Here is a 14,333-nt window from a genome sequence, read left to right as displayed (position 1 = left end):
TTGAAAAGAGTAGTTCATCCAAAAAATAAAAAATCAACTTTCTCATTTTAAGCTGAACTGAACTGAGCTATTTGACCACTTTAAATATTATGTTAGCAGCAAGAAAAGACATAATACTTGGATTGAAGAGAAGTCAGCTCTGACAGGTGCTAATGTCAAAATACTCCAGGCCTCATTCATTCAATGCCAAATTCTCACACAGATACTCTGTAGCTTCCTGCTTTTTAATCATCATCTACGACTCAGTGTTGACTCTCTGCAGCATGGCTGTTATTGAAATGCTGTTAAAATCTAATCAAAAGCTCAACTCGAGATGAAAAATGAAAAGCCCATGTGGTGCTGCTCTTTGTTTGAGTGTTTCCCATGACTCTTCCTGAAATATGTTTGACCTTGTTTGTGGGGACGTCTTGTTTGGTTACAAAAGGAGAGGAGGAGGCAGGAGGAGGAACCAGCAGGATGGGGCTGAAGCTCCACAGTCAACATTGAAGGTTTCATGTCATCCTGCCCAGGCCTCGGCAGGGACTCAAAGCTGGCGCAGACTGCTAAAGTAATTACGTGGCAATCCTATGACAGAAAGACCACAGAAGAAGAAAGGGGGCTACGCCTTGCGGCAGATCCTGAACTACTTAGATGACTGAGTGTAGTATCACCAGAGGCCAACACGTGAATGTTTGCCAGTCTATATATTATCTGCTTCCTTGGGATTTACCATTTTTAAAGGTGAAGTCAGTTTTTAAAAGGGTCATTTCACACAGATTTTTAACACATGGGTTTTAATTCCCTGGTTTCAAGAAATGCAGATCCTCTACACCAACAAACGAGATGTGCATTTTGTTTGTGGGGCTTTGTATGCAGCCCTGGCTCTGTCTGATTTACCTGTAGGCTGAATCTTTTCCACACGTTGGTCATGTGGGGTTTTGAAAACATAGACACATTAGAATAAATACTATGATACAGCTTGGAGGAAGTTTGGTTTTTGGGGGAGGGTCCAAGGTAAAGAAGCTAAACTTTGCAGGGTGATGCATAATTACTTACCTACAGTAACTTGTATACCTGATGTATATGTGATATGAATAACAACTACATTTTTATTGCAACATTAAAATGAGTTGTGATATTTCGGGCCTAAAGTTTTGGCTCGAGAATGTCTCCCCACACGGTTCATTTAAAGATCTGTGACAACAGGACAAACTCAATCTGCTGAGGCAGACTGTGGTATGCAGCTAGAAACTCCTGAATGCACAGTCTAGTGAGATTTTTTCCCCCCACTGTCTACATTTTTTACAGATAGAATAACCAGTCTGCTAAATTAAAGATCTGATAAATAACAATATAAAAATAAAGCATTCTTGTTTATTAGCCTACTTTCCACTTTGCTTGTACTAAATTTCTAATATTGATTTAAAAGTACAGGAAAGGGCTCTGACAGTCATTTGTGTTTTGACATATTGTAGTTATTTCCTATTAAATGGCCATTCAGCTAAGTAATTTAAGTTTAACTGCAGAAATCCTGTTTGGCCTCCAAAAGCTCAATCAGCGTTGTCTGGGTCAATTTTTTCCAGATAATTTCCTGAAGTGACAGGAAATTAAACAAAGATATGCTGCTAAGTAGCCTAACACACACCGTGCATTAGCGGCTCATTACTCACACACCCCGGGTTGAACGTGTGGAATGAGTTCTCGTGTAAGTTTTCCAGCCAGACTGCATGACGTAGTAGTAAGTGAGCATTTTGAATGCGACTTGTGAGTGAGTCACAGGCTGACATGTAGGCTGGTCCAAACCACAGACACTACAGTTTCTGTGTGTTGACAGATATGGGAGAAGGAGAGGAAGTAAAACTGCACAGAGAAAAATGTTCAGTATGTTCAGAGTTCGTCATCTCTGAATCACAGGCAAAGCGGTGGTAAGAAAGTGGGAATGTGGAGAAAAGGGCAAAGTTGTTAAAGCTCGTACACGTTTAGCGTGTTTAAATGCTAGTGCCAGCATCCTAACATTCTCAGTGACAAGGCTAGTATGTTTCTCTGTAAGAGTTATCGAAGGTGGTACAGGAACACAAATCTAGTATTCTACCAATGACCTCTCAAGGTGAATATTATCATTTCCGTCCATTTGGTAGATTAACTGTTTTTCCTGTTAAGGGTCACCGGGGCCTGAAGACATCTGTGTATCCCAGCTATCATTGGGCAAGAAGCAGCGTTCCACCCTGGAAAGGTCTCCAGTTTTTCTAAGGGCCAACACAACAGAGGCATCAGCAGACAGACAATCAATCCAATTAACCTAACATGCATGCCTTTGGACGTGCAAGCGCAGAGAGGACATGCAATCTCCACTGAAAAAAAAGGCCACAGATGGCTAGCAGACTTGAGCCAGGGACACTCTAGCTGTGAGGCAGCATGCAGCACTAACCCCTCTACCACCGTGCTGCCTCACAATTAAATGTCCTCGTAATTAATGAAAAACAAGGGGCAAAAAAGATTTACTGTATTCGTGTGGTAAAGATAAAGCTCATTTTAATCGTGTGGCAAATCCATTTATACTCTATCCTCCATTACATATGGAAATTATGTAATGTGAGAAACTGCATCTGCAAACTAGTAACTAAAGCTACAAAGTAAACATAGTTGACTAAAAAGTATACAATTAAGTACTGTTAGTAATCAAAGTAATATATAAAGTAATATTACCCCCTAAGTTGTGGAGTGGACTACAAATGCAATACCCCAGTGAAGTATACATAAATACAGCGCTTGAGAAAAAAACTGAACTAGCTATAAGTTAAAGGGTTTGCCTTTAATTTCACTTTCCAAAAATGACAAGAGGGGGGGTTGTCCCAAACTCTTGGAAGTCCATTCAAAAGGTTGGGAGCACATAGAAATTTAGGGGGATTATTACCTTAGGAAATCTAATATATGTATAAATCAGCTTTAATATGCAAGCGATACCTGATGAAATGTGACACTGGGATGGAGCTGCATGAAACCGAGGAATGCATTTCCAGAAATGGACTGTTCCCAGCCAGTCTCTACATCAAATATGTTTGTCAGCAGATGTCAGAACATCTGTCTCCACCCCCTGTGGTGGTGATGTTTCAGGTCAGATGGGACACCCAGTTCAGCAGAAAGCAGAGGAAACAGCTTTGCTGCAATTGACTTTAATGTACCTTTACTTCTACCTTTATTATGAAAAGTGCTATTTAGTTTCTAAACTAAAGCTTATTCTGGCGCAGCCTAGTGAAACAAACCGGATAGTGCATGACTAAATAGATTAACTCAATTACAATTACAAGCATTTGTTACACAAACAACTTTCCAAGTTATTAAATCATCTATTTGTTGAAACAAACTAAGACTTGTCAGAAGAATGCCCTGGCTCTCTATATTAGTTTAGTAAACACTGATGATACTTGGAATATCAATACTGTGATAAATCATACAAGGTGCAGTCTTTGGGTACAAACAGAAGGAACAAGTTCATAAATAACCAAACACATCCATGTTAATGGGGTTTTATTTTTTTTTGCAAAACAAATAACGTAATAAAAGAATCTCGGGTCTTCCGGGGCTACATGACTGTGACACTTAACAAAAGAGGCAAACTTCCTTACAATATGAAATATGGAATTTAGCTACATAATAAATACAGTATTTTTTTTCAACACTATACAAGATGGTGTGTGACTGGAGGTGGACCTCATAAGGCCTCAAATAACATGCAACACCATGATCCTACTTAACAGTTAGGTCAAAATCTTGATGCAGTAGATGTAGGTAGATGACATGGGGAATGTTTCAAGCAATGCACATAGTACAGGCGTACAAAATCCAAAGTCCAGAAGTCTTGTTTTTTTTACATTTATCGTCTCATGAGTAGAGGTTTTATAGTCAGCTTTGTTAAGTTGAATAATCCTGCAGAGATGAAAGAGTGAGAAACTGAATTGAGAGTTGCACTGATAAGTAAAATAGGAAATGAATCAGCACCTATTATAATAATCAAAAGAATATCTTATATATTTTGATACATTTATACAAAAAAAAAGTTAAACATTTTGCGTTACAGCTTCTCAATTGTGAGGATTTGATGCTTTTCTATGTCATACAACAGTAAAGGACGATGATCTAAAAACTGAGACACTTTAAAACATGAAAAACCTTGCAACCCACAGCACAAATCTCTCCCTTTCAAACAATTTGATACAAAAACAATTCAGCTACATCTGTATGGATAAACTTCAATTCTGGGTCATGCTGATTTTATTTGATTCAGCAAACACCAATTTTATTTTAGCTTCTATTCAACTACTAATTATATAAAGGGCTAAAGAACTAAATACATTTGCATAAAGTACTACACTTAACTAGTAGGCTACGTTACGTTTAATGCCAATATGTATGCCAATACCATTTTTCTATATCGTGGTAACTTTATGATACTTTTACTTTAGTAGAAGATCTGAGTTTCCCACTTACCTGGCTAAAAAGTCAGGTTAAAGTTAAAGCAGCACAGAGTGGACACTCCTGCCCTTGTTTATTATGATATAACATGAAGTTTATAGTTTTAAGTTCCTGCCAGTTAGCAGTGAAGTTATCAGCTAATGTGCTACTTCGCCCAAGCTGACTTGCTTGGAGTAGTGATGTTTTTTTATTACTTGACAACTGGATGTGGCCACTCCATGTTTTTCATACCACTTTTATCAAGGATGTTTTTAAGGAATCTAAAATACCTCTATAACATAAAGTACAGAGTTGCAAACATTGCAAAAGATTGTTTCTTGACAGCTGTATCAATTCTAAATACTTTTTTTAAAAACAGAATTTACATTTTTTTTAAACAGATGCAGCTGTATCTCTAACTCTTGTATCGAAATCCATTAATCTTTACATAACTTATTTTTACGTTTCATCTAATCTGAAGAAGATACTTTCAATATTTCCCAACCGTTATGGACAAATAGTTAAGAAAGTGTTAAGCAGATGATGTGCACTTACCGCTCTTGGTTTCTTGTTAACCTTCATGTCAAACCTGCAACAAAGAAACATAAGGCTGCTTTAGACATTAAACAAAACATAAACCAGGTTCTTGTCCATCCTATGGTTAAAGGCGGTGCCCTTACTGGACCATGACAATCCTAAAAACAAGCCCATACCAAGAACTCTATAAAACCATGTGTTTGTTCTGGTTTGTGCACAAATCTGTAGCCAGCCCATCATCTGACAAGCCCAGCAATGGATTAATTAATTGCTGTGATTGGAGAAGCATGCTTAAAATGAATCTGGGGTAAGAGATGTGAAAATACCACAAACAGGCAACAAAATCTAATGGAGTTTAGAGTGCTGGATGCTGAGTTACATTCAAGATTAAAGAAAAAAAAGTGCTGGACATGCAATATGACTGTCAGGCTTCAACTGAAACTCTAGGTTAAAAGAGGCAGGCAGAGTAGGAAATCATAGGGTGAAAAGGTTGAGGATGGTAGTTCACAGCAGTCAGAATGTAAACATCACAGGAGCAGGAAGTAAAATTTTGACTTACTCAAAGTCATAATCAAACATGGCAGAAGGGCTGAGGGGAAGAGCATTGGGGAAAGGAAGAGAGCAGCAGCTGTTAGTTCACCATGGACTCTAATTCCCTATGTCTAAATAACACTGCAGCCCAGACTGTACAGTGTGGGAGAAGTGCTTCATCTGTGTGTTAGGTGAAACACCTACTGTATTAATACGGGGTTAGAAACAATCAAGCTGCAGTTAGAAAACACAGTATTATATATAGGTAGCTAACACTCTGACAATGCATTGGAAAGAATATTTAGAGATCTTGTTTATATAAACAATTTCATACTTGCTCTTAACTAAATCAGATCTTATGTCAGTGTTCCCCAAACTCACTGTCAGGATTCTTCACAATATAAAGGATTCTCAACATGAGTCAAAGGCATAAGAAAACAACGCCTGACCTATAAACACTCTTCCATAGCAATTACATTTAATAAATATAATCAATTAGAATCAGAGTCATTAGCCATTCTGGCCACAATAGCATATTTCTTCTAAAAACACACACACACACACACACACTTTTGTAAGTTGCACTGTTACCCTTAGTCCTAAAATTGTGTCTCCGTACAAGGATTGTATTTACTTCTTAATTTGGTTATGAGAGTTTTCAGATATGAACTGGTACAACCTTGCCCAAGACTTTACATGGCAATAAGGCTGGAGTGTAAAAAAGGATGACGCAGAAGTTACTTTATACAGAAATAGGCAGTATGTACAAGATGCCATCTAAGATGCCAAATGTGAAGGTCAGGGCACAACTTAGGATCAATATCAGGATATTTTATAGGATTTTATTGATGAAAATAAGTAAAACTTTCTCCAATGTATGCACTGCAGTTTGGTGAAAATTATTTAGCCATGGTTGACTTTAGCCAGGTGGTGAGTATCTTTGGTCCAAAGTGATATTATTTGAAAGTCGTATAAAAACAGCTGTCTCAACCTCTTGACCAAGTAGCATAATATTAGCAATTCAATAGGACAGTGCTCATTAGATCTGGCCAATGATTTCGGTGAAGTTAGCCGAGCGTGTTATTGTGCCATTACCTTGACTTTTTTTCTACTTTTTGTACACAGCCAAGTCCCCAACCTTTTATATTTTATATTACTAATATTCAAAATGGCGAAATAAGTTATCAGCCTCTAAGGGTAACTGATGTTCGACATAAGTTGGAGATAGCATGGTTTTGTTTTGAAAAGCGAGCAGACACACCAAGGTTTGAGATTTAAATTTTGTACCTGTGTCTGTTTTTGTTCTTCCTCTTCTTGTGGCTCCCGTGATGGCTCCCTGAGGAGGACGAAGAGGCAGCCTTTTGAGGCTTTAGGTCCTGCAGCGTTGAGTCCATGTCCTCTGTGTCCTCCTGACTGGGCTCGTTCTCTTGGTTCTGGAGATCTGGAGAGGCGTCACTTTCTGTGCCACTTCCTGCTTCACCTGAAAGGAAGACACAAACACAAAGTCCGAAACGATGAAAGACTACCAGAGAGAGTATTGTCCAGTGCTGCTTCCAGCTCACAACTTACGTTTTTCATTCATGTGATCTGGTATTCCACCTAGTGCACATACTGCCTGCAAATTTAAAAACAGTTCAGTTATTTACTGGTTATGCAGCAAATACATAACTAATGTATTGTTTAAAAAGTCTGGTAAAAGAGGGACTTACTGCCACTGACGTCACAGATGACTTGCTGAATAAACGTTCTGCTTCCTTGAACTTCCTATTCCTTCTATCAGTCTTACTATTGGAGTTCCTGTTTCAATTAAAAACAAAATCATTTTGTCAAAAAAAGCCAAACATTTCCACACTTTGCCTGATTAAAAACATACGTTTTAAACCAAATGGGAGCGTTAGCCTTCGGAATTTAAAAGCGTTCATATCATGTCTTAGGTTTTCAAGCATGTAACAAAGCAAAGATCTCTGTTGAATGCCCCAGAATTGTATTGAATTTTCTTTCTGCCAACTTCTAACAAATATGCAAGGGGCATAGGAGTTGTGCAACTGATCCTTACTTTTGGTTGGTGAGGTATCTGTCCCATCCCCTGATGATGTTGCCATACATCTGGGTGTCTTCTAGGTAGCTGCCTTCAAATGCATAGATTTGTCTTTCCAAGTTCACCAGCGTCTCCTTGGATATTAAATACACCAAATAAAACTTGAATCAGTATGTTGCAATTTTAATGTCACACATTTTAAATAATTAATTTGACATCAGATTATGTAGATTTCGGTTCTAAAACAAGACATCCAAGACTGTTGATACCAGAGAAGGCAAAGGAACCATTGACACGGGCGTAAAAAATATGCAGAAATGTCTTACAGATGTACGTTAATTTTGCCAGACAATGCAAAGACTGATAATCTGAGCCCCCAATTGCCTATGTTGCTTCAGTTCGACACCATGCATTTGTAATTTGCAATACGTTCTAGATACACTGAATATTTGAAATAACACCCACAAACAACGAACGTAACACGAGAACTGCCAAATCGCGCGACATTTGACATGTAGCTATGCTAGTTAGCTAGCATATTAAACCCAACAATGCCGCTAGCCATAAAAACGCACGTTTTCACATTAAAATGTAATGAGACTGCTGACAACCCAACAAATATTTAAAGACTATCAACAGGATAAAATGTTAGATATGCAGGCAACATCTATGTTTAAAACGTAATTCCTAGATTCTACTGTATTGTCTTAGCTCGCTAGCTAAGTTAGCAGAGCCACTAGCCCTACGGGGTAAACTGCCGATGCAACCCGAAAGCCCACGGCAGCAACTGCGATCGTTAGCTTAGCATTCTTGCGAGGCCTTTGGCAGCCGCACGCTCACATTTGGGCAAACGTTGATATCAAAGTTGCAGTTAGCTGCATTTGTGCGCCGCGAGACGCTTTCTGTCACTCCATTCTTCCACGAAATCGCATTAACAATTGACGTGATCTTACAGCAAGCTCTTGTTTCCTCTTCACCAATTCGGCGAGCTCCCGGCGGGTGTCCGGGATCTGTGGTGGAGTCGTTTTTGCATGCATCGCCATGATGGATAGCGCTATCTAGCAATAAACAGTGGCGGGTTGGTTCGTATAAAGCGCGCTCATTAAAAGGCCTTCTGCCGAGAGATGGCGCTAAGAGACCGGGTCCCATTCGTGTTGCCAGATTTTTCTAGGAAAATCAGTAATATCAGTGCTCAAACGTAATCTTCGTTATTAAAATGGGCACATTTACTGTCCCCGCGTTAACTACCAGCAGTGCACTTTAATATGTAGTGACAGCTATCACTGAATTACTTTGATGCTTGAGAAAACTTCACATCCTTCTCATGGAAGTTCTGCAGTCATACTGTATGTGTTTGTTTGTTTTTTTGTTTTTTTATAATTTCTTGACGTTTTCTTGCGATGTACATAAGAGGTAACGATGCTGTCAGAAAGTGTAAGTTACACCTTATGTAAAAACTGTTGTGAAAATTAGGACAGATTTTTTCTACTCTAAATGCTACATTCTGACGCTACGGGATGGACGTAAAACTGATCAATCTGGCAACCTCGGATTGGCTCACGTTTTGTCTTTACGTCGTCATAGTAACACGATATGTGTGGAGCAGCTACGACCTCCGAACAGTTTTTATTTGCTTCAGAGTTACTAACTTTACTACTAGTTCGCTTTCTAGAGGTTATTTAAATGAACCATGGGTAACATGTACCGAGGATTAAAAAAATGTGAGTCCAAAATAAACATACTTTCATTTGTAGCTAAAAAGGGAAAGTAAGTGAGCCATGTAAAATATGGTCAGTTCTTTATTCGTGTTAGCCTAAAATTATGAACAACCAATATAGACTTTAACAAACATTGTTTCATTATTCTTGTACAGAACCTAATAAATACATAATTAAAACAAGTACAGTGAGGGTTAAGGAGGCAGGCAGTGGTGGATGAAGTACTCAAAAAACTGTAAAAGTACAAATACATAAACATACAAAGTATTAGTACCCACTGACATTCCTACTTAAGTAAAAGTAAGTAGATGATTTATATTTTACTCAACAGACATAAATGATGGGTTGAAGCTGTTTTAGCTATGATTTGATGTTGTTGTTGTTGTTTTTTTTTCAGTTTATTTTCTAAACTATTAATGTTGTAACAGCGCATAGTGACAACGAAGCTAACTGCACTGTTATTTCAAGAGTATGAATACAACCACCGAAATAATAAGCCCAGAATGCACCGAACAATGAGCCAATGAAATCCGTTAACAAGGAGAAAACATAAATGCACGTGGTTCTCTTGCAGCAATATTTTGTTACGTGCGCCTGATTTAATCCAGGTAAAAACAGCGGGTGATCGCGCGTAATCCCACGCGCACTAGCGCACGTGGCTGCCTCCTGCAGAAGGAGAGAACAAAAAAATCGCTTCGGTTAATCAGTCATATTAATGTGGGAGTCAACAGGGACCAGCTCTGGGCCAGTTCTCACCGTGGTAACACCGACAATTTGTATTTTTTTACATCAGAGTGACAGACACACAGGCATCAGACAGGCTAAACTCAGAACAAGACGCCAAAGAGTAAAACGCTGCTAAAAGTACTACTTAAGTACATTACAAATATGTGAAAAATGTACTTAAGTACAATAACGAAGTACTTGCAGTTCGTTACCTTCCACCACTGGAGGCAAGAGCTAAATCTGATTGGAGACAAATCAGTGAATTAAGAGTGACGGTGTAGGTTAGACATACTTTGTCTTTAAAAAACACTTTTGCATACTTTTTCTCAGAGTTGTTGGTTTGCATGAAGTTTGAAGAGGGTTAAATATAAGACTTCAAGATTTTACATAATTATTGGCTCATATTTAAGATACTACATGTGTTTGTGGCTACTCCCCATAAATGAGCTATTTTGAAGTTAATGGTGCCAAAGGAGCTTTAACCATTATTTAACACTTAACCATAAGTGTTATAAAATCCAAAGTTTAAATTACTTTTTTTTGTTTTTTATGGCTTTACTCTATAAAGACACCCAGAGATCAATAAATGAATCAATAAAAGACATTATTATACAATTTACCCTAATTATTATAGTTGTATTATTATCTTAGCTTGACTTAAACGATCAGATCATATTTCATGACCAGTTTACAAAGGATTCCCACACTTTTACCAGTGCATAATGTAACGTAATGGTTCTCCTAATGTTTTACTAGATAAGACTCGAGATTATACCTCCCCACCTTCCATACCAACAAAATACCAAAGAATGGTGGTAACAAATCATGAAAAAAAGGGGTTTTCGTGTCAAGCTAAGAGATTTCCTTCAACTATTTCTCTGGTAAGGAATTTATATCACCTTAAGGATTAAGGAAGTGAACTCAAACATAACGCTCTGCGTGCATTTCAGAATGAAAATCCAGGACCAGGCAGCTATGGCTGTATATCCAGCGCTGAGTTGAAAAGTCCTTCTTTCTCAAAGAAAGGAACTACAGGCTTTGTTGCATCCAAGGTCAGAAAGTCTTCCAGTCATTTTTACTAATCAACCATTGTTTTTTAGTCATTTTACTAGGGTTTGTCTTTAAATTCCTGCAAATACATACAAATCCTGTTTTCAAAATACCAGCAGTATTTAACTGGCTTCGTCCAATCATCCTTTCGAACAGCCTGCCTGGCGTTACAGTAACCCACAGAGAGGCATTCCAGGACCAAATGTGTATAATATCAAGAGCTCCTTTGTAAACAAGAATGACTTCAATGTTGGAGTCTCCAGAGTGTTCAGGTTACCTGTGGCTGTGCAGCTGGATGGTCCGAAGCATAAAACTCCCGCACCAAATCAGTACAATGTATGTGTGTAAATAATTCATGTTGCTTTTAGAGAGACGGTTTGGGACTGTGCTGTGTTTCCTATGGTCGTTTGCTTCTGCTCCTTCTTCAGGTCAATTTTGAGAGTAGAGAAAGACCTTCTGCAGTGTTTGGTACATCGGCTTTCCTCTCCAAAACTGGACGCAGCTCATTTGACACAAGCAAAAATGTACCATCACCATGTAATTGCCTTTATTATTTTTAAGTTCTCTATCTAAAGTTATGCACAATTTTATTCTTATTGTGTTTTTTTAGGGGGGGGGTCCTCCATCTTTTTAATTTATTGATATTACATTTAATCTTTCATCCTAAACTTCTTAAAGGCCACTATAAGGTAAACAACCACTTTATACAGCCCAGCTCCAAGACAGTCTTGTCACCCTTCAAATCAACAACTCAGAGAATCGCTGCTCTTGTGGACAACCATGTGCCCGGTCCAGGAGCCTACAGTCCCCATCAGAACCCCGCACCGGTGAAGAAGACCACTCTACCGTGAGTGTTTATGGCTTTGCTTTACCCAGTTGTTTCTTTTTCATTGCCTAAAAATGCAAATTCTGTCAACTGTGTTTCAAGGAGGGGTTGTCATTTGGCAATAGCAGCACCTCCAACGATTGTGCCTAAGGATCCTCCTTTGCCAGGCCCCGGGCAGTATGACATTAACGGTCATGACACCTCATCTAAGCATCCAATGCCTACTGCTGCATTTGCATCCAGAACTGAACGGATTCTTCAGAGTGCACAGATCGATATGAGTCCAGGTCCAGGTAATCTCTGAAAAAAATTTACATTTCATACATAGGTGCAAAAAAGACAAAAAAGACACTTGCTTTTGCAACAATTTCGACACAGTAATTTGCTTGGTAATTTCACATGCTTCACATTTTCACATACAATGCTGCTTCTCATTTACCCATTCACACACACACACACACACACACACACCAATGGCAGTTGCTGCCATGCAAGGTGCTCACCTGACCCACCGAGAGCAAATTGGGGTTCAGTTTCTTGCCCAAGGAGACTTCTTCAACATGTTGTGCCTGGCAAATTACACTTGCAAGAATAAAAAACTGTTGGAACTGAGAATGGGGCTGTTGCATATTGCCGACTTAAGCATATGATATGCAATTGAGGCAGTTTAAAGAGAAGAAGGTGAAGACATTCTTAAAGACACCGGTGCATCACGTCATTATTTGAAGCCAATATGTGAACATATGACCTTCCCGGGATAAAATAACAAAGTGTTTTGGTTCATTTCTCCTGTTGCACAAAGCTGTGACACATTTAAACAATTACACTCATGATCTTTGTCTCTTATTGCCTAAAGCAAGAGAGAAGAGTTACCTACCCGCAACTATAGGCGTCGAGCCATCCATTATCTTAAGTACTTATACAGTTGAGGCTGCCACTGACTGAGAAGCAGGATACACCCTGGACAAGTCGCCAGTCTGTCACAGGACCACACAGAGATAGACAATCATTCACACACATATGCAATCCTACGGGCAGTGAAGTCACCAATTAGCCTAACTACATGTGTTTGGACTGTGGGAGGAAACCCCTGCAAGCACATAGAGAAGATGCCCCCAACTCTAGATGCACTATATAACTTATGCAGGGAGCAAAAATATGAATTGAGGTGGGACTAGATTGGGTTATCCATTTGCCTGATGTTGCTTTCTTTGGCAATATGAACGTCTTAGTTAAGAGCTGGCAGGCACACTGTTGTTAGAACATATGTCTGGTCTTAATTTGAGCAGTTTGAAAGCAGTAGTTAAAAAGTTTTCTTTTTTCACAGGTTTCTATAATCCCCAGCTTCTGGCCAGGCAGTCCTTCTTTTACAATGATTCCAGAGTCTGGATTCCAGTCTGAAGCTTTCAAGGAAACATACATCCCACAAACTGAATTTTCACATATTTACTGTGTGTATCAAAATGTTTCTATTCAAAGTATGTGTTTCTATGGCTAAACGTTTTCAAGATCAATACTTGTTGGGACAGAAAGGAGGAGAATAAAAGCTTACAACTATTCAGTGCCTATTTCTACGTTTAGGTGGGCTGATGAGATGTTAAACTATTTTGGAAGATGAATCACATTGAGTATATCTACTTTATTCAGTCTAAGGCAAAGCCAAGACTCTTGAAAGGCCGTGAGTTTTATCCTCACCCCAGTTTCCTGATTCTCCAATCTGGAGATGATACATCAGTAAGTGTTGCTGCAGTCTGGAACAGCTGCTGGTCCAGTCAGTGTGGTACGCCACAGTAACAGCTGAGAGCTCGAGATGACACTATTGTGCCAACTGCTAGAGGGCAGACAGGAGGGTGGAGTGTGTCTCTGTATGTGAGCAATGTGACTGGCTGTGCATGAGGCAGGATGGCGTTTAACCCAAAAACCAAATGGATGCATCAGTCACTCCCTTTATCAGGTGTTGGAACAATTTCCTAACCTCACTTTTATGTTGTTTTGAAGCCGTCAGTAGAATCAATGTTTTTGTAATAACAGTGAATCAAATGACTACACGAATACACTGTGACAACGTGAAAAGGCAATAGTGAGAATTTTCAACTGGGTCTGCAGCTCCCCTCGTCCTCACAGCGAGTCTTATCTCATTGTTTAGCCGTCTGTCCTGCAAATTTACTATTGTGGTTGAGTAACTGCTCTCATAACGTTTTTGTGGTCGCGGCAGGCAGCTGTTGAAAGTGAAAAAGCTCCAAAACGCCGCTGCAAACTCCGATTGAATGATGACATTGGTCTGAAACAGCTGAATGTGTAGACAAGCAGATGTCTCCTGACAGGTTCGCTACATTGACCTAAAAAATTATTATATGTTATTGTTGTGTTCACAGCGTACTACAGCCCCCAACTGGCAAAAAAAAATCAGTTATGTAGATTTTCAGAAATTCAGAGTGTGTGTGTGTATTGTGCTATTTTTTTGATCAGCATTCAA

The 14,333-nt window shown here is 39.0% G+C and overlaps 2 protein-coding genes across 4 annotated transcripts; one reads left to right on the top strand and one right to left on the bottom strand.

Moving 5' to 3' along the window:
* Nucleotides 1–3,492: 3,492 nt before the first annotated feature.
* On the bottom strand, nucleotides 3,493–8,646 carry meaf6 (MYST/Esa1-associated factor 6). Of its 2 annotated transcripts, XM_067495902.1 has the most exons (8): nucleotides 8,491–8,646; nucleotides 7,556–7,671; nucleotides 7,209–7,296; nucleotides 7,069–7,114; nucleotides 6,787–6,979; nucleotides 5,528–5,557; nucleotides 4,987–5,020; nucleotides 3,493–3,906 (listed from the first exon to the last, which is right to left on the bottom strand). In XM_067495902.1, exons 1-8 carry the CDS (start codon nucleotides 8,578–8,580, stop codon nucleotides 3,892–3,894), a joined length of 612 nt encoding a protein of 203 aa, XP_067352003.1. In that variant the 5' UTR covers nucleotides 8,581–8,646; the 3' UTR covers nucleotides 3,493–3,891. The 2 variants fall into 2 exon arrangements, with proteins under 2 accessions (XP_067352003.1, XP_067352011.1); XM_067495910.1 differs by lacking the exon at nucleotides 5,528–5,557.
* A 366-nt stretch (nucleotides 8,647–9,012) lies between these two features.
* On the top strand, nucleotides 9,013–13,958 carry stpg1 (sperm-tail PG-rich repeat containing 1). Of its 2 annotated transcripts, XM_067495881.1 has the most exons (8): nucleotides 9,022–9,258; nucleotides 10,738–10,862; nucleotides 10,932–11,033; nucleotides 11,188–11,367; nucleotides 11,460–11,568; nucleotides 11,710–11,878; nucleotides 11,960–12,150; nucleotides 13,185–13,951. In XM_067495881.1, the coding sequence occupies exons 1-8, from the start codon at nucleotides 9,228–9,230 to the stop codon at nucleotides 13,256–13,258; spliced, it is 981 nt and encodes a 326-aa protein (XP_067351982.1). In that variant the 5' UTR covers nucleotides 9,022–9,227; the 3' UTR covers nucleotides 13,259–13,951. The 2 variants fall into 2 exon arrangements, with proteins under 2 accessions (XP_067351991.1, XP_067351982.1); XM_067495890.1 differs by lacking the exon at nucleotides 11,188–11,367 and having other exon boundaries at nucleotides 9,013–9,258; nucleotides 13,185–13,958.
* The last annotated feature ends 375 nt before the right edge of the window (nucleotides 13,959–14,333 follow it).

The sequence above is a fragment of the Channa argus genome, chromosome 1, assembly GCF_033026475.1.
Source record: "Channa argus isolate prfri chromosome 1, Channa argus male v1.0, whole genome shotgun sequence".
Taxonomy (NCBI): domain Eukaryota; kingdom Metazoa; phylum Chordata; class Actinopteri; order Anabantiformes; family Channidae; genus Channa; species Channa argus.
Note: the sequence above shows the minus strand (reverse complement) of the source record. Positions and strands in the feature narration are given on the sequence as shown.